Genomic DNA, 26332 nt, shown 5'->3' with positions numbered 1-26332 from the left:
GATGGCTATGTAATAGCCAGACTAACGAGGTGACAGTTATATAATAACCAGGTATAGCTAGGTGATAATCAGTAACCAGGTGGTGGTGGAGTCGGTTCCTACTTATAGTGACCCTGTATAGGGTTTCCGAGGCTGTAAATCTTTACAGAAGCAGAAAGCCTCATCTTTCTCTCGAAACAACTGTTTGTTTCGAACTGCTGACCTTGAGGTGAGCAGCCCAACCCGTAACCACTACGCTACCAGAGTTCCTAACCAGGTGATAGTCATATAATAACTAGGTGCTAACCAGATATAGCAGGTGAAAGTCATATAATTACCAGGCTAACTAGTGACAGCCAGATGATAGTCATCTAATAACCAGGTGGTAAGCAGATACAGTCAGTCGATGCTGAGGAAGTCTGACCTGGGAGTTAGTTTATCTGTGAACAGGGCCTGGCTCCTGACCCTGCTTCTCTCCTTCCTGCCTTGACTCTCCTTACTCAGTGATATCATCACACACCTGAAATTCAAATTCTGTTCTCAGTGACTAGCTAGAGGCAGATTTCAACAGCCCTCAAATAACTATAAGACACATGATTTTATTTTGTATTAATAGACCAATGGTCCCTGCCTCCTTCCTGGTAATCAATCAGTTATTAAGTTCCAGCAAGAAGTTCTGATACTGACCACTTATTTGCCTAATCATTTGAGTAAATATGCTGTACAAGAGCTGTGATCCTCTTATGGAGTGGTCCAGGAGAGATGACACAGAAGGGTTATGGTACGCATGGGTTTCTATGACAGTGTGTGAGAGAGGTGGTCTGCATAAGAGAAAAGCCTGAATATAAAAATGTGATTTTTTTTTCAACCTTCATAACTTTGATTTTGAGGGAGGAATGCCGAGACCTTTTTTCTCAACCATCTCCCTTTGTAGAGGTCATACACAGTCAAAAGAGTATGAGCTCAGCTGAGTGAAATCTCTACTTTCAACGTGGCAGACATTCTGTGTGTGGAGTCTTTTTGTTTTGACCAGGAAGCTAGTTTCATGCAATCTCTCTCACAGTTTCTAGTGTCGTTTTTGAGTGCTGCTTTTCTGACTTGGAAAACAGATGGCAGGATTAAAAATAAGGAGATCCTCAAAATCAGCAAGGAGCTGCATGGAACCAGTTAGATTCCAAAAGTCATCTGCCCCTAACCTAGAGTGTTTTACCAGCAAAGACTGTCATCCGTGGTAGTTAGCTGGGCTGTGGTAGGTAGGTTGTATGACAGACAGTTGGGAATTGTAGGTAGATGGCAGGTAGGTGGTGTGTAGTTGGTACGGTAGCTGGTAGGTGGTAAATGGCAGATGGCAAATGGTAAGGTAGATGGTAGGCAGGTTGTGGTAGATGGTATGTGGTAAGCAGTATGGTAGATGGCAGGTGGTATGATAGGTGGTATATGGTAGGTATACAGTAGGTGGTACAGTTAGTGGAGTTGCAGACACTAAGTAGCTAGGCTATGGTAAGAGGCAGTATGGCCTATAGTACAGGAGATAGTATAGAGTGCAGCAGATGGTGGGTAGCTGGGCTAGCTCACAGCGCCCTGTCACCATCATGTTCCTACTCTTCAACACACTGACATGGTACTTGATGACCAAGGCTATCTGTCTCCATCAGCCCCAGGCCCACCGGTGAGACTGGTCTTCCCGGAAGTGCGGTTGACATCGGTGCGCATCGTGTGGCAGCCCCCGGAAGAGCCCAATGGCGTGATTCTGGGTAAGGAGAGTGGTGATTGCTCTGAGCGAAGCCACACTTGGGTGGATTTTTCTCGTTTCCTCCTTTCATGTTTACGTCGAAGGAGATGTCACAGCAGACAAATATGTCTGAGCTCAGTGCCACAGTCTTCGGGGAATGGAACCTGCAGTCTATAACCCCGGAAGGTCTCCCATTTGTTTAAGGTCTATAGTAATACCGTTCACAATTGGTCTTCCATTCTGCTCTGAAATAACCAGGCCACTTTGATGATGTGTGTTCAGAAAGGAACACGTTAGTTTTTTATCAAAAACACCCACCTGGCTTTGTTGCTGAGGGCCAGGACATGTTTCTTTTGCTACTGGGCCCCTAATGCCACTAAGAAATTACTGAATTGGTTTGCAATGCATTAGGTCCGAAGGAATTTACTGACTTTCAACTTTTCCTATGAAGGAGCAACTTTAATAATAACTGATAAAAAAAAACCTTATTATTCCCAGTACCCCAAAGGCAGCAAATCATACTTTTAAAACATCAAGTTCTTTATTTATTCTCCCACTAGCCAAGACAAAAGGAGGAATTTCTATGTGCCGGGTACAAGTGCATAATGGGAACCATGGAGTGGATAAGCTAGGTTCACACTCAGGACTATAAAGGAGGTGACACATGAGAATTCAGCCTGATGTGATAGTTGTTGTTGTTAGGTGTCATCATGTTGGTACTTATGCACAACAGAACGAAGTGCTGCCCAGTCCTGGGCCAACCTTGTTACCATGCTGGAGCCCATAGATGCTGTCACTTTGCCAATCTATTTCTCTGGGGTCTTCCTCTTTTTCTCTGACCCTCCACCTTACCAAACATGATATCCTTTTCCAGTGACTGGTCCCTCCTTACAATATGTCCGAAGTATGAGAGACGAAGTTTGGCCATCGTGGCCTCCAAGGAGCACTCTGGCTGCACCTCTTCCAACACAGAACTGTTTGTTCTTTTAGCAGGCCATGGCACTTTTCAGTATTCTCCTCCAACACCATAACTCAAAAGCATCCATTCTTCTACGGTCTTCCTTATTCACTGTCCAGTTTTCACATCCATATGAGGTTATTGAAAATATCATGAATTGGGTCAGGTGCACCTTAGTCCTCAAGCTGACATCTTTGCTCTTCAACACTTTAAAAAGATCTTATGCAGCAGATTTGCCTAATGCAATACATGGTTTGATTTCTTGATTGCTGTTTCCATGAGTGTTGATAGTTGATCCAAGAAGAACGATGTCCTTGACAACTTCAATCTTTTCTCCTTGATAAGAATGTTGTTTATTGGTCCAGTGGTGAGGATATTTGTTTTCTTTACATTGAGATGCAATCCATACCGAAGGCTGTGCTCTTTGATATTCATCAGTACATTTTTTTAAGTTTTCTTCACTTTCAGCAAGCAAGGTTGTATCATCTGCATATCGCAAGTTGTTAATGAGTCTTCCTCTAATCCTGATGCCATGTTTTTCTTCATGTAAGCCAGCTTCTCAGATTATTTGCTCAGCATACAAGTTGAATAAGTATGGTGAAAGAATACAACCTTGTCGCACACGTTTTTTTAATTTTAAACCATTTAGTGTTCCCGTGTTCTGTTCGAACAACTGCTTTTTGGTCCAGGTACAGATTCCTCATGAGCACAATTAATTGTTCCGGAATACTCATACTTCGCAATGTTGTCCATAGCTGTCACGATCCACACAATTGAAAGCCTTTGTGTAGTCAATAAAGCACAGGTAAACATCTTTCTGATGTTCTCTGCTTTCAGTCAAGATCCATTGGACATCAGCAATAATATACCTCATTCCACGTCCTCTTCTGAATTCAGGTTGAACCTCAGGAAGTTCTCTGTCAATGTATGATTGCAGCTGCTTTTGTATTGCCTTTAGTAAAACTTTACTCACATGGGATATCAAAGAGATTGTCCGATGATTTCCGCATTCTGTTGGGTCACCTCACTTTGGAATGGGCACAAATACGGATCTTATCGAATCAGTTGGCCAGATAGTTGTCTTCCAAATTTCTTGGCAAAGATGAGCGAGTGCCTCCTGTGCCGCCTCACTTTCTTGAAAGATTTCAATTTTTATTCTATCAATTCCTAGTGCCTTGTTCTTTGCCAATTTCTTCAATGTACCTTGGACTTCCTCCTTCAGTATCATTGGCTCTTGATCATATTCTTGAAACGGCATTTCCTTCTGGTACAGAATCTCTGTGTATTCCTTCCATCTTCTTTTGATGCTTTCTGCATCGTTCAATAATTTGCCCAGGGAATCCTTCAATAATTAAAGTCAAGGCTTGAATTTTTACTTCAGGTCCCCCATTTTGAGCAATGCTGAGCTTGTGCTTCTGACTCCAGATCTTTGCAAATTTTGTTGTAATATCTGACTTTGTCTTCTCAAGCTGACCTATGAAATTTTCTGCTTAGCTCTTGTACTTCTTCATTTCTTCCATTTGCTTAACATCTCTATGCTGGAGAGCAAGTTTCAGTGTCTCTTCTGACATCCATTTTGATCTTTTCCTTCTTTCTTGTCTTCTTAATGACTTTTTGATGTCTGCATTTATGATGTTCTTGATGTCATCCCACAACTCTTCTGGTCTTTGGTCTTTAGTGTTTAATGTATTACCTCTGTTCTTCAGATGATCTCTAAATTCAGGTGGAATATATTCACTCTTCTGTCAGTTTGTCGTACTGTGGTGGCTTGTCAGTTGCTGTGATTCTGGAAGCTATGCCATGGGTATGTTAAGTACCAGCAGGGTCACCCATGGTGGACAGGTTTCAGATGAGCTTCCAGACGAAGACAGACTAGGAAGAAGGAACGATGAACTACTTCCAAATATTTAGTCACTGAAAACCTTATGAATAGCAGAAAATCATTAATGTGATAGAGATACCATTAAATGATCCAGAAACAATTCCTACTGGAGTCAGGGTGGTACACAGAGTGGAAGGTGGATTTGAACTGGATCTTGTTGGTAAGTAGCTACAGAAACCTGTGAGGAGGGAAAAAGGGGGTCTACTCATCTAGAATGTCGCTTGCTGTTAGGGACTGGGGTGTGGCCAGAATGTGACCCATAGGTTCAGACTTGTCACATCAGGTGTTTACTGGGAGACACGAGTGTCAGAATGCAAATACAGCATTTACCCAGCAAGCACTGGGCTGCTAATCTCAAGGTCGGCAGATCAAACCCACCACCCGCTTACTGGAGAAAGATGAGCTGTCTGCTCCCGTAAAGATTTATAGCCTCATAAGCCCTATGGATTCCTGGTGTGGCCCTCTAAGGTAAGCACTGGACCACAAGGTCGGTTTGAACTTTAAGGTCAGCAGTTTGAAACCACCAGCTGCTCCTCAGAAACCCTATGGAGGGTCGCTCTGAGTTGGAACCAACTTGCCAGCACTAAACAACAAACCAACCCTGTACAGGATCACTGTGAGTCCGAATTTACTTATGACAGTTTGGTTTGGTTTGGGAACCCACATGAGTTAGGCATTGAGTTGCTAACTGCAAAGTTGGAGGTTCAACCCCACCATCCACTCTGTGTGTTGGAAGGTTAGAGTTAATATTGAGACATGGATTTACATGTCCTTCTATTCTGACTCATAGTGATCCAGTTTAGGGATCCTGAGACTGTAAATCTTTATGGGAGCAGACTGCCTTGCTTTGTCTCTCTCCTGTGGAGTGGCTGGTTGGGTTTGAACTGCCAACTTTATAGTTATCAGCTCAACACCTAATCCACAGTGCCACCAAGACTCCTCCATACCTGTGGTGGAACCTCACAGATATCGTTCTGAGTGGCTAAATCAAATTATTGATATAGAAGGGCATTTAAAGGTGGAAAGGCAAACGCTAGGAGAAAGAAAAGTGATCATATGACCAAAATCACGTGACAGGAGAGGTGGAAGGCAATTAGAAAGGGAATCCCATCAAAGCCATCATCATTCACACAGAGCTTGTAAATGCCATTTAAAGAAACACAGGAGCACTGAACAACCAACAGACATGATGGAGCCTTCAGAGTTTTCAGAAAGGAACAAGGATGTCCAACTGAGCAAAGGCAACAGCGGGCATGGAGACAGTGACCAGAACTGTCAGCAGATGGAACGGGACCTGTTTCCAGTGGGTGGGGTGCCATGATGGGGGCACACAGCCCCTGGGAGGGAGGACAGGGGCATGGTGGTACCATAGTAACAGAGGAGGTGTGCTGGGCCCTCATGGGGCAGCCAATAGGGGTGGACAGTCCCTGTCTGCATAGGAACCCTCACAACTGTGTGATGACTAGCCACCCTTGGGACAGGCATTCACTCTAGGATGATCTGGCGTCCAGCGAGGCTCCTGATGTAGCTGGGTCTGTGACAAGGGCAGGAGCTGGGGGTCACCAGTGAGCTAGGAATTGGAAAGGAGGAAATGATCCCCAGGGGTATCCCCAGAGAAGACGGGACAGGTCCCCAGTGGGCAGTGCTGAACCAAAGAGACTGTGGCCCCGTGGGTAGCAGAGCCCTAACCCCTGCCTCCCATCCTGGCCTCTGGCCTCTGTTTGACTTGAGTGCTTTAGCTGTCATGAATCTTTGCACCCTGTAGCCCCCCAGCGGCTCTGCTTTAATGAGTGTAGAGGCTCAGCTGCCGGACACCACACTGCCTGGGAGTCCAAATGGACCACACCTGCACAGAAAGGTCTGATCAGCCACTGAACCCCAAACCCATTGTCACAGAGACCCCGTAGGACGGAGCAGAGTCCTGGTGTGAAGCTGTAGGATAAGCACTGGACTGCTAACTATAAAGTCAGTGGTTCAAACCCACCAGCTGTTCTTCTGAATCACTAGACGGGGTGGCTGTGAGTCGGAACCAACTTGGCAGCACTTAACAATAGCAGGGCAGAGTACAGCTACCCCATGAGGCTTCTGAGACAGTACACTGCTGCAGAAGCCAACTGCTTCATCTGGCTCCACTGAAGCCCTTTGGTTAGCTGCTGGGTGCTTTAACACTGCACCACCCAGGACTCCTTGATCAACCACAGGAACTGTGTGTCTGACCTTCGGAGCCTAACTAAGCAGCACCCTGATATCTCCACAAGAAGGGACCCACCATCAGGGGAGGGACAAGGATGCTGGGCTGGCAGGAAGGAGTCTCTGCCCTGTGCCGTCCATGGCAGCTCCAGGGGTGAGTTGTAGGCAGATGGGGAAGATGAGCATGGAAGGAGTGTGGAGAGCAGGCAGGACAGGCCGGTGGGGAACCAGGTGGCACCCCAGCCTCAAGAGCCCTTAAAGAACCTCCCAGCAGAAGGCAGCGGTGGCCTCCAGACTGGGCGGAGGACGAGGAGACCTACTTTCGGGCTGCAGCAATGTGTCCTGTCATCAAATGCCCACATCCGCACGAAGATGAAACAATGTGCATTTTGTTTCCATGAAGGATGACAGGTGGAATCGGCTTAACAGCAGGCCCTTCATTCATCACCAGGGGTCATCTTCCTTTCAATACCTGCTGTGTCTGCCCTTGAGGGTCACAGATAGATGACTACATGTGGGTTCACAGCACAGACATGGCTGGAGAAGACAGGCACGTGGCAGGAAGCAAAAAGGGAGATTGGTGGTGTTAACCCATCCAGAAGCACCTCAGAAGAAACGCCTGGTAATCAGCTTCTGAAAGGTCCCAGTCTTGAAAACACTGTGAAGCAATTCTACTCTACATATAACACACAGGGTCACCAGGAGACAGGATGGGCTCAGCGGTAACTGGTGGTTCGTAGGCATACGGCATTTCCTCTGGATGGCCAAGCAGTTGTGTGTCCCCTCTCTGTCTCCCCTCACCCCCACAGGCTACCAGATTGCCTACCGCCTGGCCACCAGCAGCCCCAACACCTTCACCACAGTGGAGGTCGGCGCTACCCTGCGGCAGTTCACAGCCACCCAGCTGACCCCTGAGTCGGCCTACATCTTCCGGCTGTCGGCCAAGACGAGGCAGGGCTGGGGGGCACCTCTGGAAGCCACTGTCATCACCACCGAGAAGAGAGGTGAGGCCTTCACCTGGGACCACAGCAAAGACAGGGTAGGGGTGGAACAGGGCGGTGGGGCCTTCTCTTCGGAGAAACAGAGGAGACAAGTCAGTCATTACACACCAGCGGGCGGGCATGGAGCTGGCTCACTGTCATCTCACTGCCACGTGGCCCGGCCCCACACCTGCTGCTCAGGTAGATACGAGCACCCTATAAAAGAGAATGACATCCCTCAGAGGACAAGCAATGCTTGGGTCCCCCAAATTCCACCCCTATCGCCTTTGAGTTGGTGCTGGTTTATGGTGACCCTAGTTGAGAAGAATTATATTTCCTAAATAAGGGGTCCTGGTGGTGCACTGGTTAAGCACTTAGATGCTAACCAAAAGTCAGCAGTTCAAACCCATCAGCTGCTCCGAGGGAGGAAGATGAGGCTGTCGGCTCCAACAAGGTTGATAGCCTAGGAAACCCTGTGGAGACGTTCTGTTCCATCCTGCAGGGTCGTCGTGAGTCTGAACTGATGAGGGTGGGGTTTGGATTTAGTTGGGGCATAAAGTCAGTCAATGAGCACATCTCAGTTCTCAGCACTGGGTTCTGTATCACTTCAACTTTTCACTCAAACTGGTCCTCTCCACAACCCAGCAAGAGATGCATTTCAAGCCCCCACTTTACAGACACTGAGATTGAGGCTCAGATGGACCAAGTAACATGGTGTTCAACCTAAGTTTTCCAGAGGAACAAAAACAGGGAGCTGTGTCATGGGTATATGCACAATTGGAGAGAGATTTAATTCAAGGAAAAAGCCAGCAAGTCCCAAATCTATGGGTCGGGTGGCAGTCTGCAGGCTTGTATTCTAGGAACAGGAAGTCAGGTGACAGGAAGAGTGCAGGATCCAGAGAGAGAGCAAGCAAACTTTGCCAGAACATCCAGGCCACACCCCCTAGGAAATGCCCCTTCCAACTGATTGGCTCCTCACTCCAGACACATTATTGAAGATGATTACATTATATCACATTACAGAGGAGTCCAGTGTCCCAATCCACTGAGAATCACAGTTGAGCCAAGTGGATACTTACCACTGACCATCACACATGCCCCACCCACCACAGTTGTTGGGCTAGGGCTGCACCCACACCCCACAGCCCCCAGGACTTGTTCTTTCTGTGAACACCCACCTCAGGCTCTGCCACACCTTTCCTGGGCTCCCTCACAGCAGGTCCCCTCCTCAGGTTGCTCTGGTCTATGAAGCCATGGTCTGAGGCCACACACAGACCCAGAGATTTGGGGAAGAAATGAGGGTAGGAAGGAGCACTTCAGGCCCAGTTCACCACAGGGGAAGACCTGTGGGAGTCAGAACATCCAACTGCTGTGTGGTTTTGAGCAAGGCCCTTCCTGCTCGGTGCTGTAGCTAGGGACAAGAGTAGGAGCCACCCCACAATGCTCTGACCAAGATGCTTCTGAGTTCATTCAGGACGGTGCCATTGAGGTGATACCCAGAGATGCCCTGATGTAAGTACTCAATAAACAAGATGGAGGTGGTGGATAGAATTCTTGCCTTCTGTGCGAGAGACCCAGGTTCGAGTCCCTATCAGTGCACTTCATGTCCGGCCACCACCTGCCTGACCATAGAGACTTGCGTGTTGCTGTGATGCTGAGCAAGTCTTGGAGGAGCTTCCAGACTAAGATAGACTAGGAAGAAAGACCTGGCAATCTACCAAAATCAGATGAAAACTGCATGAATTACAACAGTCCATTCCCACTATGCGTTGAGTCTCCATGAGTCAGGGGCTAACAACAACAGTGCTGTGGTGCATTCTGTTCTTTTTATTACAAGAAGGCTGTAGCTAATTTAAGGGAATGGTGAGTTGCTCTCAGACTCCTTGCCAAACCATATGAAGGATTGATCTTAAATTTACGATAGAAAGATGGGAAGGAAGAAGCTTCACTTTGTCCAGAGAGCCTCTGGGTTGGGTGAATTGTTAAGCACTTTGCTGGTAACCCCCAGAGGTACCTCATGAGAAAGGCCTGGCAATCTACTTCTGAAAAACCAGCTTGGAAAACCTGCTGGAGCACAGTTCTGTGCTGATACACAGGGCGGCTCCAGGAGTTGGGGTCGGCAGGATGACCATGGAGGAGGGAGGGGCGCAGAAAAACCCTCTCTGAGCCCTTGTCTGGGACCAGTGCCGACAAAGGGAGCCAGAAGGTCCCTCAGCCACTGTGGTGCCTCAATCAATTGCTGTGTTATTACACATCACCCTTCTTAATCAGAATCAATGGTCTTCCTGATAAACAATTAGACAATTATTCCTCCCTCTGTTGGGCTGTTTATTACAATCGATGGCTGGGGAGACGGTGGCAGGGGATGGGCTGCATTCAGATGTAGGTCCTTCAGGGGGACTCCCCACCACCCCCATAGATCAGTGACCACCCAGAGGGACCCATGCACCACACTGATACCCCCAAAAACAGCCAGGATGGATTCCTTTAATACCAGCCTCAGGCTGACATGGAGGGAAAGTGTTCAGATGTGCCAAGCCAGAAATTAGAAGATAAGAGGGCCCAGGGGGAGCCTGCAGGTACCTGCGAGAGACCCCAGCCCTGTGACCTCAGGTGCCCTTCAGAGACCCCTGTACCTGAGTCACGGAGCAGGTCTGGACTCACTGTGGGTCCACCTGTGTTTTCACTTGCAGGAGATAGGTCTGAGTGGCCCTTACAGTAGTGCATTCTGGGACCAAACAAGGTCGTCACAGGTTTCATTGTGTCTCCCCCCAGCAGAAGTCAGCTTGTTTGGGTCCTGGTTCTCAGTGCTTTGGCAGTTATAGAATGATGTAATTTGGCAGTTATGGAATGATGTAATTTGGCAGTTATTAGGATGTGATCTGATGTGATCAACCCATCATTTGTAAGGGGGCTAGGGGAGATGCAACTTCCTTTCTCAGATCACAGCCCTGACCCATGGAAACAGAGTTTTCTTGGGGGCGTGGCCTGTATCTTTCAAGAGATATGTTGTTGTTAAGTGCCATCGAGTCGGTTCTGACCCATAGCAACCCTGTATAGGGTTCCAAGGAGCAGCTGGTGAGCTTGAACCACCAACCTTGCAGTTCAAACAACTTTGCAGCCTGACACATGAGCCCACAGTGCCACACCAGGAAAGAGAAAAAGCAAAGAGAGGGGTCCTACCACCACCAAAAAAGAAGACCCAGGAACAGAGGGCATCCTATACTGGGACCCTCCTAGGCTCAAGGGCAGATTGATGCCAAGACATAGGCCCACAGTTACTGAAAGGAGACCAGGGTCTTCCCCTAGGGCCGGAGCCCTGAATTTGGACTTCTAGCCTCCTAAACTGAGAGATGCAACGTCTGTTTGTTAAAGCCTCCCCTTGTAGTGTTCCTGTTATAACAACACCAGGTAACCAAGATGCAGGTTAGGTGGCTCACCAAGTGTGGCACCTGTGGCCAGCTGTGGAGAGCACAGGGAGGGCTTCATGGCCCTGTGACCCGAGGTTCCCTGTCACCTGTAGCAGCCAGGTGTGACTACGCATAGACACCTTTTGGGAGGAGCTCTTTCTCAGTGCCCCTTGGCCTGTACTCTTTGGTTTCAGAGCGGCCAGCACCTCCATGTGATCTCCAGGTCCCTCAGGCTGAAGTGACTGCCCGCAGCCTCCGCCTCCAGTGGACCCCCGGCAGTGATGGTGCCTCCCCCATCCGCTACCTCACTGTGCAGGTGCGAGAGCTGCCCACCGGAGAGTGGCAGACCTACTCCTCATCTGTCAGCCACGAGGCCACTGCCTGTGTAGTCGAAAGGTACTGTGGGGAGTCGAGAACTGGGGAAGGGGGCCCCCTCCAGCCAGCCCCACCTTCAGGCAGGAGTCTGTCCTCCCTGAGTTCTGGGCTGGTGAGGAGGCAGCTCTGATGTGCGGGCTGGGGTGCCCATGAAGCAGGTATAGGGAAAGCAGAGGTGTGGGTGAAGGGCATGCGGAGGTCTGGGACTAGCTAGGAAGGAGAGATCTTCCTCTCCGGCTCGCTATGGTGGCAGTACAGCAGACAGACCCCCAGCTGAGGCCCCTGCGTGTAATGGGAGGGGAGCCCACAGTCAGCTGAGACATCCACTCGCTCCATTGTGTCCCTGGCTTTCCAGCACGAGCCGTCTACAGAGGGTTCAGCATTGGCCAAGGTGTGTGTATTCACGAGTTGGCATTTAGAAACTGAGTTAACTAATCAATCATTGTGGTCAGTCACCATCCACCCCACACACAGCGAAGCCAACTGCTACCTGGTCCTGTGCCACGCCCATGATCGGTTGTGGATTTGACTGCTGGGTTCCATAGGGTTCTCACTGGATGATTTTTGGGAGTAGATAGCCAGGACTTTCTTCCTGGTCCTTCTTATCCTGGAAGCTCTGCTGAAAACCTTTCAACTTTACAGCCACATGCAAGTCTCCAAAGACAGACAGACGAGTGGTGGCTACACATAATGTGTACTGGCCGGAATCAAACCCAAGTCCTCTGTGTGGGAGGTGAGACTCCTACCCCCCAGTCAATAGGAAAATGAGGCTGGCCAGAGAGGGCCTTGGTTTTGACATTCGCATTTGGGACCTTTTCCATAGTGATCTAGTCAGCTGACTTTCAGATGGTTAAAGCTGTCTGCCATTCACATCATCAGCACTATTTCACCTTGGAGAGACTGCCTGCGGATTCCTTTGCAGACCATAGCAATTGAGCAAAGATCACAAAACAGCGGGCGTTTCCCAGTCAGACGACAGTGATGTGACACATCTATGAAGTGTGCAATAGAATTCAAATTGGAACTCTTGCGAGAATGCCTAAAACATGACCCAGAAACACCCAGCGGGCCCTCCTTGTTAGAGATACGGCTCCAATAGACTTGCCCCGATGTGGGGTGGCCACAGACTTTCAACATATAAAGAGTGCTCACTGTCTTGTGAAGTGCATTAAAGCAAAGCTCAAATAAAACCAGGTGCAGCATTCTAGAACATTCAAAATCATTCTCATATGGTGTTCTACGGTGTGTTTCTGACAGTCCATTTTGCAGATGAGCACGTTGAGGTAGAGATGCCTTAGGTGATAAAGCAAAAGTATGCAGAGCCTTGATTTCTTCTCCAACTGGGAGAGGAGATCCCCAAAATCTTTCGAGGCTATGGTGCTCTGTGGGCCTGCCGCTCAAAACTTCCTGGGCACAGATCATTCCTTTTTAGCTCCTTTATGAAGGGCTGACAACAATGACTAGTGCGATCGACGGTAAACCTTAAGTTTGGCGGTTCAAACCCACCCAGCAACTCTGCAGAAGAAAGCCTTGGTGATCTGCTTTTGTGAAAATTCCCATGGCCATCAAATCAATTCCAACTCACTGCGACCCCCAGGATGGAGTAGAAGCATCTCTCGGGATTCCTAAGGCATCTTTACAGAAGCAGACTGCTGACTTTACTCTCAAGGAGCAGCTAGCTGGTGGATTCAAACTGCCGACCTTCCGATTAGCATCTGGGCACTTAAGCACTGTGCCACCAGGGCTACTTCCATGAAGATGGCAACCTTGGAAACCCTACATTGTGGTTCTGCTGTGTCACATAGGGTCACCAGGAATCAGGGTGGACTCGAAGGCACCAGGGGGCGTTTTTGGGGGGTGATGTAGTAGAAAGAACAGCGTGTGAACCGCGTGAATGCTACAGTTTCATATGGCTCTCCTTGTAACCTCCTTCCTGGGGAAAGTCGTCTGCTGTGAGCACCCGGGCTGTGTGTTCTCATCCTTGAGAAGATGGGCTGAAGGGCAGTCAGGCCTCTCAGCCATTCTAATTTAGACCCACCTCTGGACCTGGCCGGCCTGGCAATCCATTGTCCCCTTCATAGCGGCCAGGACTCCATTCATCCTCTGAAGGGCCACTGTTTTCTTTCTTTTATTTTATTTTTATAATATCATCTCTTTATTTATTTCACTACACCAAACTTTTTTGGTATGATCGATTATTCTGAAAAATATATGTTTCTATCGGTATAAAGTTAAGTTTAAAATAAGGCATACAGAAAAGAAATACAAAATTGCTGCTGTGTTGTATTGAACTGCAATTTTTTTTAAAGTTTTTATTATGAATTGAGTGAAAGTTTACAGGGCGGATCATCAGTTTTACATTCAACAAATCCTAGACTTTGTTTCATTACAAATGATGATAATCCCTTCCATGTACCATCAGTTAGCAGTATTTCTCTCTATTCACTTTAGCTCTTCTTTTAAAAAACACTTAGGTATGTATATATATATATATATATATAATAATTGAAACCACCAAAGGGCACATTTTGCAAGCCTGCCTCCTGGCCACCAGCTCTCAGTCCCTCTCTCTCCATGAATCTAGAACCCTCAGCTGCTCCCTCTCTCCATGTCCCCATCTCTGCCTTTGTCTCTGGTGTTGCTCCTTCTCTGGGTAGCGTCCTGGATTCTGCTTGTGCTCTTTTCCCTTGATAGTCCTAAGGTCCTCTGGTTCTGGATTTTAAGATTAACTACTCCCCTGTTTTTGTTATAAAACTTCTACCTTTGCAGTTGTGACAGTCACAATTAGTCATGATAACAATTACTCACTATTGAATCATAAGAATCTTATCCCCATCTCTTTTCACCAGACCCATCTAGATAAGATGAAAACTATTCAATGGGAACTCCTATCTTCCCTCACACACCATTAAACTAAACTCCTTGAAACCTTGTAAGCCAGTCACTTCATGCCTTTATCACCCCCTCATTTTAGGTAGCCAATGTCTAAGTTGCCCATCCCTATATACCCTGTGTACAGAGGGGATTGTAGGATTTAGTCTATATGACCAGGTTTTGGAGGTGGATGGAGAATGAAAGTAGCAGGGGACTCAAGATGGTCAATTAAGAGTAACTTTATTACTTATAATACAAGTTTAAGTTCAATTTTAGGCAGGAAGCGTATCCGGGTACCACAACAAAGCTAAAGTTTATTATTAACTAGATAACAGGCACACATGTTTTCTCCTCATTTTAGACAACTCCCCCAGCCCTCTCATTAGTGTGTTCTGTTCCCATAATTTTTGGCATGCAAGGTTTTCCTTGCAGTTCTCATCAAGGCGTTGCTGTTCTTGAGAACTGCCTCAGAGTGGGTTTCACACATGGCACGTTTTTCCTACAGGGGATAGCATTGATACTTGATGTGAAGACTCCTTCCCTCTCAGTTGGTATTTTGAGCTACTATATCCATAATATAGGTCAAGTTCATCAAATTGTAGCAATTTACCCTCATTTCCTTTATCAAATTTTTTTTTTTTTTGGTCTTCTCTAGTCAAGTTTTGAATGTCAAGCCATTGAGGCCAGGTCAAATGGGTACTCTCTGCAAGTTTGGATGTTGTTGTGCATCTTCCCTCACTTCTTATAAGCTGGATGCTTCACTCTCAGCTCTAGCCCTCTGTGGATATGTCCTTGTCCATGGGCTCAGGTGTCCTCAGGTCTCACCACACTTTTGACCAGCCAGCCCTTCCTCTTCTCCCTCTCATCTCCAGGTCAAGGGGAGTCTATAGAATGTAGTTGAACTCAGCCCATTTCTTCATTGCTGCCTTTCCCCCTCTTTCACTAACCAGTAGACCAATGTGGTCACCAGCAAACTTACATGCCTGCTGATGTGTTCCCTTGGTGTTTCAGTCTTAGAGAGGGGTTTGTTCTGAAGGGACTTGATTGCTTGCCTTGATGGCTTTCCAGCATACAACTTGCTTGTTCTTGTAATAGACAATCAGACTGCTATTGGGTTTTTCTGTTGATCTTTCTTTGAAGATGTGTCTTCTGTTGCTCTAGCTGTTCCAGGCTGGTCTGCTTATCATTTCTAATGAGAATGTTCCATCTCGGAAGGTTCTGGATGGGGATCAGGATTCTGGCCACTGGTTTCTTGTAAGACACCCAAGATTTCCCTGAGAGTGCCAGGCAGACCCAGCCAGCCTCACTTCATAAACTGCAGGCCTCTACCCTGAGCACATTAATTATCAATGAGCTCATGTAGTCCTTAGGTGCATCTGAGTCTGTTTACCATATGCACAGCATAACAAAACAGTTCCCAGTCTTGAGTCATCCTCACAACTATTGCTACACTTGAGCCCATTGCTGCTGCCACTGTGCTGCTCTGTCTCTTTGGGGGGGTCTTCCTCTTTTTCACTGACCCTCCATTTTACCAAACATAATGTCTTTCTCCAGGGACTGGTCCCTCCTGACAAGATGTCCAAAGTACAAGAGATGAAGTTTCACCATCCTGGCTTCTAAGGAACATCCTGGCTTCCAACATAGAGTTGTGTGTTCTTCTGGCCTTCCATGGTCCCCTTGGCTTATAGCTGTGTGCCCGTTGGCATCAGTAGCTTCACTTCTTTGTGTGACCATGAGAAAGAAAGGAAGGCGGCTCCTCCAGGATAGAAGCTTCAGAAATCAGACTAACTGTGTGCTCTGGGCTCCACATGGGAGCTGAAAGGACCAGGATTCAGGGCACACGGTGAAAGCTGGGGTTGGAGAGATGTTCATCAATTTGCTAATGGGCCACAACTAGGACAAATGCTCTCTGTGCCTATCAGTAGGAAATGTGTGCCCGGCAGAAGCCTAGAAAAGCCATATTTTGCACACTGTCAGGATGTGGTCTCTCTTCCTGTTTTCTAGCTCTGACAGCTAAGTCTTGACCTTGATTTCTCATTTTACTTTGAGCAGCTTTCTCCATTTGTTAGTGACCCAAACCCCAAGGAGCTAAGCTCTCCAAGTCTAGTTAGTTGCTGTGTCTTGGTGGATGTTGTCGGTGACCCTGTGTGATCCCGTGTGTGTCAGGGTAGAACTGAGCTCTGCAGGGTTGTCAGTACTTGATTTTTCTTAAACAGATCAATCACCAGGACTTTCTTCTAGGCGTCTCTGGGTAGACCCAACCTTTCAGTTAGTAACCGAGCGCTTTAACTTAGGATCAGACATAAATATGAGTCTAGAGGAGGCATTCTCGAGAGGGACCAGTCTCCGGGAAAGGACATCATGGTTGGTAAAGTAGAGGGTCAGTAAAAAAGAGGAAGACCCCCAATGAGATAGATTGACAGAGTGGTCCCAATGCATCAGACAGAAAGGAGGTGCCTCCAGTGAGCCTGTGTGTGAGGCCTTCTTTATTTCCTTGTCTGTGTGATTTTGAAAATCCGGGTGTCGGCCCCCCTCATTGTTTGTGCTTCGCAGATAGCGTATTCTTTTGTCACCTGAGGTGTGTGGCCACCCTGGGTCAAGCAAGTCCATTAGCGCCACCTTTCAAATAGCCTGTCCTCTTCTCAAGCCCCTGTGCCCTGCACCGTTCATCCTCACCGTATTCGAAACGTTTCCACCGTGCTGTTCCACATTTGACAGACTGCAGTCTGGTTTCAGCCTCCCTCCTCTCTGCTCTGGGAAATCAAAACATGCGTGTGACTCCCTCAGTTGCCATCTTTGTTTTATTACAGCGAACCCACCATATCACTGAGCTCTGTCTGTACACTGTGGCTCAGGTATTCCTCGTTCTTTGTATAGATCATGTTGTTGTTGTTGTTAGGTGCCATCGAGTCATTACCAACCCATAGCGACCTTATGTACAGCAGAACAAAACACTACCCGATCCTGGGCCAACCTCACTTCTAGTTGCCATGCTTGAGTCCATCGATGCTGCCACTAGGCCAATCCATCTTGTTGGGGGTCTTCCTATTTCTCGCTGACCCTCCACCTTACCAAACATGATATCTTTCTCCAGAAACTGGTCCCTCCTGACAATATGTCTGAAGTATGAGAGGCGAAGTTTGGCCATCCTGGCCTCCAAGGAGCACTCTAGCTGCACTTCTTCATGAGTTCTTAGTAAATATTCCCAGTGCGCACAATAGACACATAACAGCAGCAGTGGGTAGCTTCCCAAGTGTTCAGGACCCCCTATATTTTTTTCCTGTCATAACTAGAATGAAGGTTAAACATACAGAGTTCTCTCTCTTGGCAAGTGTGTGCATTTCACACAGAGGAAGGATGTCAACCTGTCAGTCATGCCCACCCCGTCCCCCCGGGGGTAGAACTCTTTGGCTGAGGAGGTAAATTTGCATCTATGAGGAGGCCGTCCAACATAGACTTGCATCCAACTGCATTTGGCACCCAGCTCTGAACTGTAAGAGTTACGATAGCAAGTTTGGATGATGTGGGTTCTGTGTTGTCCAAATTCATTAGACTTCTGCATGTTTGATTACAAACAAGAGTTCAGGTAGAGAGGATTCTCCCAATTTCTTTTTCTTTTTTTTAACCTAACCCTATCCTGTTTCTGAGTCCAGATCATGAGAATTTGGAGGATTTTGAAAAGGGATCCTTGGGTGGTACAAGTGGTGAACACACTCAGCTCCTCACCAGAAGGTTGGAGTGGAGGTTCATATCCACCCAGGCCTCAGACGAAACGTCTGGCGATCTACTTCTGACAAATCAGCCATCAGAAAGCCTACAGAGTACCGATCTACTCGGATACACATGGGATGGCCAGGAGACACGAATGTGAAGAGCATCCAGGGAAGCTGCTCATCATCAGTGGGCTTCCTGGGAGAAAGCTGAGGCAGCTGGGGCCGAGGGGTCAGGGGCAGCTTTCGGGAAGATCGGAAAGAGGAAGTATATTTATGAAGTGCCTATTAAGTGCAAGAGCTACTGGACCTCATGAGGGTAGACTCTATTGTTTAATCTCCGCAACAGCCCTGGGGAATACGGGTACTGTTTGAAGTACATGGGACTCAGAGGATGGATGGACGAATGAATATATGGATGGGAACCTGGTTGGGTTAGTGAATGGTGGATGGGTGGAGGACTGAGTGACTGAATGGATAGATAGTTCATTGGATGGATGAATAGAGGGAGGGATAGGTGGATGGGTGGACAGATGATGGATGGATGGATGAGTGAGTATGTGGATGGGTGGGTAAGTGGGCGGATGGATGGAGGACTGAGTGACTGGATGGAAGGATGGATGGATGGATAGAAGGATAGGTAGATGGGTGAACAGATGGATGGATGGGTTGATGAGTGACTATATTAATGGATGAGTGAATAGGTGGATGGGTGGGTAAGCATATGGTGGATGGGTGGAGGAATGAATGATTAGCTGGATAGAAGGATGGATGTTTGGATGGATGGCTAGGTAGCTGTATGGACAGATGGATGAGTGGGTTGGTGGGTGTAGATGGATGGGTAGGTGTGTGGGTGGATTGATGGATGAATGAATAGATGGATGAGTAGATGGATAGATTGGTGGATGGATGGATGGATGAATGAGTGAGTAGATGGGTGGGTGGATGGATAGGCGCATAGATAAATAGGTGGGTGGGTGGATGGATGGGGGGGATGACTGAGTGAATAGATGGGGTAGGTGGGTGGGTGGATGGATGCATGGAAATAGGCATGAAGTGGTAGCACCAAGTGTCCCTAAAATCTCCATTGTGGACATGTTTTCATATGGACAATTAGCATCATCATAGTCTTCTGTAAAACAATATACAAATGTTACTTCACTCCTCTCCCACCCCAGCCTCAGCCATTTACCGGTTCTCTGGCAGTGGACAATAAACCAATATGGCTTGGTGTCAGTCTTCCCATGCATCAAATGGGGAGACAGTGACTGCTTCTTCACCAAGCTGTTGTGAGGATCCAATGGAACAATGCACAACTTTGGACTCAATAAGTGGTAGGGAGTGAGGGCCTGGTGGGCTCTGCCTGTCACTAAGGTACAGGAGGAGTGGACCACAGAGAGGAGGAGCTGGAGAATGCAGCTAGCAGGGCCCCGTCAGTGACAGATGTCCACACAGGAACCCTGAGGGGTGAGAGATAGGGACTCATGTTCCATTCTGAATCAGTGCAAAGGCTGATTTCATTAGCTTCTCCCAGGGAATCTCAATGACGAGGAGGTGTAGCAGGGTCCTCAGGGGTAGCCCTGAGAAGACCATTGCCCTCACCCCTAATTGGATCCTCTCTCCCTGGGTGTCACTCACCAGACAGGTTCCAGCCCTCTTGAGAGTCCTGCTCCCTGGGCTGACACCAGAACACCTCCACTCTGCTGAGTAACTTGTCTGGGAGTTGACCAGCAAGCCCCACAGTCGCGTAGCAGGATGCTCTTCTCCTTACCTTGGTTCTTGGGCTCCTGAGGGGTGTGGGAGGATTGATGGATAAATGAATAGATGGATAGATTGGTGGATGGATGGAGGGAGTTTCCCAGAATTCATTGGGTCCCTTCTGTGTTCCAGGCTGAGGCCTTTCACCTCCTACAAACTACGCCTGAAAGCCACCAATGACATCGGAGACAGCGACTTCAGTGTAGAGACCGAGGCAGTGACCACACTGCAGGACGGTGAGTGGACGCTCACATGGAGCAGCTTCCCCAGGGGCAGCCACTTTTGAAGGCCAAACACTCACCCCTGAAGGGAGGCCCACACTTTGGTCTTAGGCAAGTAGGAGTGGTTTAGGGATGAGCCGTGGTGAGGAGGGAAACTCAGTGATGAACAGACAACCTGGGGTGTTCCTGCAGACCCGCTGGCCGTAAATCAAGACTTCAAGGGCTTCCAAATGGAATGGAACCTTCTTTGATTGACTTCCAGAGCCCTAGCTCTCCATTAGCATCCCAGACATTGAATAATTTATAGAATCATTAAAAATAGATGACAAAGGGCAGCTGGGTTTTAAGAGGTTTTCCCAATTCTTCTCACTCTCAGCTCCTTCTGATGACAATACACTTCAGTAATGAATGGACTGTGGGTGCAGAGAGGTCTCCTGAGTGGAGTGGGGCCTGGAGATGCCAGGTTGGGGGGATTTGTGATAGGAACCTAGAGATAGCTCCATCAAATGGCCGGTGCGGGGACAGCCTGGCCCAGAGGATGTAGGAGAAGGAAGGTGTGATGTAGCAGATACTGCAGCTCATCAGACCCAGGGCTGACAGTCTGACCGCTGACTCCATCCAGCGGTGCTTCAGGACAATCGTCCCTGCCCTCCTGCTCCAAGGCTACTGCAGAGTGCTATCTTTTTCTAATCAGCACATACTCAGTCATTTTTTAAAATAAAACGGATTCCAGCAGACTTACCCTGTGACCCCACAGCTTAGATCTGGCTTCTTTTAGACCTTACATGTCTAGTGTCTCCTCAGATGAAAATAAGGACCAGCAAGGGGATTAAAGCTAAAGGTTTCTAGATGGTGGTTGTGAGGTGCCATCAAGTCAGTTCTGATTCACAGCGACCCCATGTGCGATTAAACAAAACACTGCCAGTCCTGCACCTCCTCACGATGGTCGCTATGTCTGAGCACATTGGTGCAGCCACTGTGTCAATCCATCTCATTGGGGGTCTTCCTCATTTTAGGTAACCCTTTACTTTATCAAGCATGGCATCCTTCTCTAGGGACTGGTCCTTCGTGATAACATGTCCAAAGTGTGAGAGAGACCAAGTCATGTCATTCTCTTTTCTAAGGAATATCTCTGGCTCTACTCCTTCCAAGACAGATTTGTTCATTCTTCTGACAGTCTGTGGTATATCCAATGTTCTTCACCAACACCATCATCCAAAGGCATTAATTCTTCTTTGGCCTTCCATAGCCATTGTCTAACCTATGTATGTGCAGAAGGTGACTGAAAATACCATGGCTTTGGCCAGACTTACCTTAGTCCTCAAAGTGACATCTTTGCTCTAGAACACTTTAAAGAGATCATTTGCAGCAGGTTTGCCCAGTGCCGTGTGTCATCTGATTTCTTGACTGCTGCTTCCATGGGCATTGATTATGGATTCAAGTGAAATGAAGTCTTGAGAACCTTAATCTTTTCTCTACTTACAGTGATGTTGCTTACTGTGAGGATTTGTGTTTTCTTCACGTTGAGTTGCAATCCATACTGAAATCTTAGATTTTCATCAAAGTAAGTGCGTCAAATCCTCTTTACCTTCTGCATAGTCGTGCCTTAGCATGTTGCAGGTTGTCAGTGAGTCTTCCTCCAGTCCTAATGCCTCATTCCTCTTCATAGGTCCTGATTCTTGGGTTATTTGCTCAACACACCCATTGAAAAAGTTTGATGAAACTATATAATGTAATCCCAATGCACACCTTTACTAACTTTAAACCATCCAGTATCACCTTGACCTATTCAAATACCTCTTGATCTATGCACAGGCTCATCGTGAGCACAATTAAGTATTCCAAATTTCCCTTTCCTCACAATGCTCTTGTATCCTCTGCTTTCAGCCAAGATCCATCTGATGTCAGCACTGATATCCCTTGTTCCACGCCCTCTTCTGAATCTGGCTGGAATTTCTGGCAGATCTTTGTCAGTGTACTGTTGCAGTCGTTTTTAATTATCTTCAGCAAAATTTTACTTATGTGTGATATTGTTTGATAATTTCCTCATTTGGGGAGTCACCTCTCTTTGGAGTGAATCTCTTCTAATCGATTGGACAGGTAGCTGTCTTCCAAATTTCTTGGGCTAGATGAGTGAGGGCCTCCAGTGCTGCATCAGTTTCTTGAAATATTTCAGTTTGTATTCCATCGTTTCCTGCCTGAGTTTGTTACCCTGCTTCTCACAGGCATCTCCTGACAAAGGTACCTAATGATAACTCTACAGGAAATTTCTAAACAATAAAATACATGTACTAAAAAAAAAGAAAGAAAGAAAAAAGGAAAGGGCTCCATGCAGCTTGAACTTCTTGCTTCAATACTAATCAGTTCTTGATCGTATGCTGTCTCCTGAAATGGCTGAACATTGACCAGTTCTTTTTGGCGCAGTGACTTGGGCTATTCCTTCCATCTTCTTTTGATGCTTCCTCTATTGCTCAATATTTTGACAGTAGACTCCTTCAGCCTTACAACTCGAGTCTTGAATTTTTTCTTCAGTTCTTTAGCTTGAGAACTGCCAAGTGTGTTCTTCCCTTATGGTGTCCGTAACTCCAGATCTTTGCACATTTCATTATAATTGATTTTGTCTTCTTGGGCCACCCTTTGAGATCTTCTGCTAAGCTTTTTTATTTCTTCCATTTGCTCTAGCTTCTTAAGTTTCACAGTCTCTCTTAACAAACATCTGGATCTTTTCTTTCTTTCCTGTCTTTTTTATGACCTTTCAGGTTTCTTCATGTGTATTGGCCTTGATGCTATCCCACAGATCTTCTGGGCTTTGGTCATTAGTGTTCAGTCCTTCAAATCTGTTCTTGAGATGTTTGTTAAATTCAGGTGGGATCTACTGAAGGCCATACTTTGGCATTCGTGGACTTGTTTTAATTTTCTTCAACTTCAGACTAAATCCACAGTGGGTCTCAGGCCTTATGCTAAATGATGCTATGAAGGTTCTCCATTGTCTCTTTCCACAGACATAGTCAGTTTGATTCCTGCATGTTCCATCTAATGAGGTCCACGTGTATAGACTGCCTTCTATACTGTTAAAAAAAAAAGGTGTTTCCAATGATTAGACCGTTGATCTTACAAGATCCTATCATGAGATTTTAACATTGTTTCTATCTCTAAAGCCAAATTTTCTAACAACGGTGGACTGTGAACCACAGGGTCAGCAGTTCAAACCCACCAGCTGCTCCTCATAAACTCTATACAGAGTTGCTATGAGACCGAACTGACTCAACTGCATTTAACAACAACAACAACACTCATATTCTAATCACCGGTAATTATCAGTGCATCTTGCATGTTTGATCAATTTCAGAGTGAGAAAGCTGGTAGAATCCTTTTTTCTTCATCTTTGGCATTAGTGTTTGGTGTGTAAACTTGAATGATAGTGGTATTAACTGATCTTCTTGTGGTGGTGGTGGTGGTAGTGTGCTGTGGAGTCGGTTCTGACACATAGCGACCTTGTATAGTGTTTCCGAGGCTGTAAATCTTTATGGGAGCAGAAAGCCTTATCTTACTCCTTTAGAACAGCTGGTAGTTTCGAACTGCTGACCTTGAGGTTAGCAGCCCATCTGGTAACCAGAGCTCCTTGATCTTCCTTGTAGGTTTATGGCTATTAGCCTATCACAGACAGCACTGTACTTCAGGAAAGGTCTTGAAATGTTATTTTTGACGTGAATGTGATGCCATGCCTTTTCAGTGTATCATTCTCAGCATAGCAGACCATTTGATTGTCCAGTTCAGCAGGGTCAGTACCAGTCCATTTCAGCTCACTAATGGCTCAGGTATCTATCTTCCATTTCATTTTTGACAACTGCCAATTTTCCTAGATTATCCTTCCTGCATTCTACACTCTGATTATTGATCATTGTTTCCAACCTGTTCTTCTCATTTGCAATTCTTTGAGGTGTTGAAGAAAATTACACCAAACAAGGTCAAAGAAGGAGGGGGTGGGAAAAATAAAGCAAGAACAATTAAAAAACCTTACCTGTCCAGTCTGTTGAGAGACTGTAATTCAGCAACTGCTATTGCAGCGAGGGATCAGGGCCAGAATCAAGTAGGAACACAAGTCCTTTGAAATGAAAGATGGGGTTGTTAAGCGGCAGCCTAGTGGGAAAGTCTCTTTTCTTCTTTCCTTCCCTTACTTTGATTTAAGTAGCTGCAGAGGGCAGTCAGGGGCCCCCAAACCAGGCACCTGAACTACTAAGGGCAGAGGACCAGAAAGGATGAGCGGGAAATCAAGGAGGTGAGCTCCACCCTGGTCAGCCACCTGGACAACGTAAGAGTCTAAACGGGTGGCTCCGTACGTAAGAGCTCAGCTACCCACATGAAGTTTAGTGGTTCAAACCCACCGGAAGCACCATGGAAAAGAGATCCAATGATCCGCCCCCATGAAGATTAAAACCCGCTCTTGTCAAGTGGATTTCGACTCACTGGAATCCTGTAGGACAGAGTAGAACTGCCCCAGAGGGCAGGATTTCTGAGGTCATGAATCTTTACGGAAGCAGACTGCCACATCTTTCTCTCACACAACTGACCTTTCGTTTAGCAGTCCAATGTTTAACTCACTACACCACCGGGGGCTTCTTCCATAAAGCTGGCAAACAAGCCAATGGAGCACAGTTCTACTCTAACACACACGGAGGTGCCACGAGTTGGAATTGACCTATAAGCATCTGCTGTTTTGTGTGTCTAGTCTCCTGAGCACAGAGCTGGGGAAAGCCAGCAAGGGGGTCAGAGGCACTGCCCTTAGTCCAGACGTGGTCCCCGGGTATCTCTGAGGGAGCTCAAGATTTAAGGTGAGGAAACCAAAGTTCAAGCAAACCCCAAAAGTTCTGAGACAGCTCACTCAGAACCAGAATGCCTTTTAAATAAGTTTCCTCAAAGTAGGGGTCAATTTCACACTAAAGCCAAACTTGACTCTGACCATCAGATGGGATTCCAGCTCACAGCAACCCCACAGGACAGAGCTGTTCTTTATAGCAGCAGGGTGCTACAAATTTCTCTGGAGGAGCAACTGGTGGATTGGTGGATTCGAATGCTCCACCTTTCAGGTAGCAGCCCAATGCTTAACCCACTGTGCAATCTGGGCTAAACCCACCCTTACCCCCACCCCACCCACCCCCAGAAAAGGTCCCATTGGTGCTAACACCAGGAACAAAAACAATGTAAATGCATTTGTATTTGAATCTTCCAACGACCATCAAGTTGAAGTATTTGCAACTAACACTCAGTCTTAGACTAGAGGAACACACCCCACCAGCTGATTTGGTCTTTGTGATATCTCTGAGGAAGTTTGTCAGAGGCAGGACACAGCTGCCTCTCTGTGACCATACACAGTGCAATCCTAAGGAAAAAGATGCCGAGAGACTCTAGGGCTCCCAGAAGTCTTGCTTTGAGCCTTTGATATTAAAATCACTCCCTTTGATGCACCAATCCCAGGAACTCACCTTCCTGTCCTTCTGAGATTGGTATTTCTCTTTTCAGCTGATTGGCATATTTGTATTGCGTTGTTTGCAGCTACCAGTTAGAGATTTGGGCTGGAAGGCTTTAGGGCAGGGAGCCCTGACTACATGTGGGAGGGGTTTTAAAGCAGGAAAAGGTGGCTATTGTAGTTGATTCCGACTCCTGTTGTTGTTGTTAGTGCCATAGAGTCCGTTCTGACTCATAGCAACCTTTTACAGGGTTTCTGAGGAAAGAGCGGGTGGTGAGTTTCAACCACTGCCCAGTGCTTATCCTACAGCGCCACACCGGGACTCCAGTCGGATACATAGTGACTCCATTTGACTGTGTTGAACTGCCCTGAGGGTTCTTGGTTGTAATCTTTACAGAAGCAGGCAGCCAGGCCTTTCTTCTGAGGAGTCACTAGGAGGGGGCAGGGGGAGCTGGTTCGAACCACCAACCTTTAGATTAGTGTTATTAGGTGCCGGTGAGTCAATTCCACTCATGCCAATCCCATGTGGCAGAGTCAAGCTGTCATCTTTACAGGAGCAAATTGCCAGGTCTTTCTTCCGTGGGCTTGAACCAGTAACCATTTGGTTAGCAGATGAGCGGTAATCACTGCTCCACCAGTGCTTCCTGAGCAATGGATATAGTTCACTAATAAACATTGTATCATCAACACAAGTTCACTCTGTTTCTGTGGTGGCTGGCGTGTCGCTGTGATGCTGGAATCTATGTCACAGGTATTTCAAACACCTGCAGGGTCACCCCCAGTGGACAGGTTTCAG

The 26332-nt window shown here is 47.0% G+C and overlaps 1 protein-coding gene across 1 annotated transcript in view; it reads left to right on the top strand.

Annotated features, from left to right (window-relative positions):
• Positions 1 to 26332, top strand: part of SDK1 (sidekick cell adhesion molecule 1) — a 774959-nt gene that overhangs the window by 639560 nt on the left and 109067 nt on the right. The window contains exons 28-31 of the mRNA XM_006859873.1: positions 1635 to 1733; positions 7551 to 7745; positions 11326 to 11527; positions 19981 to 20084. Coding sequence (XP_006859935.1) covers positions 1635 to 1733; positions 7551 to 7745; positions 11326 to 11527; positions 19981 to 20084 — 600 coding nt within the window. The remainder of the gene's footprint in view (positions 1 to 1634; positions 1734 to 7550; positions 7746 to 11325; positions 11528 to 19980; positions 20085 to 26332) is intronic.

This window comes from Chrysochloris asiatica, unplaced genomic scaffold, assembly GCF_000296735.1.
Source record: "Chrysochloris asiatica unplaced genomic scaffold, ChrAsi1.0 scaffold00034, whole genome shotgun sequence".
NCBI lineage: Eukaryota > Metazoa > Chordata > Mammalia > Afrosoricida > Chrysochloridae > Chrysochloris > Chrysochloris asiatica.
This window is presented reverse-complemented; position numbering and strand designations above follow the sequence as displayed.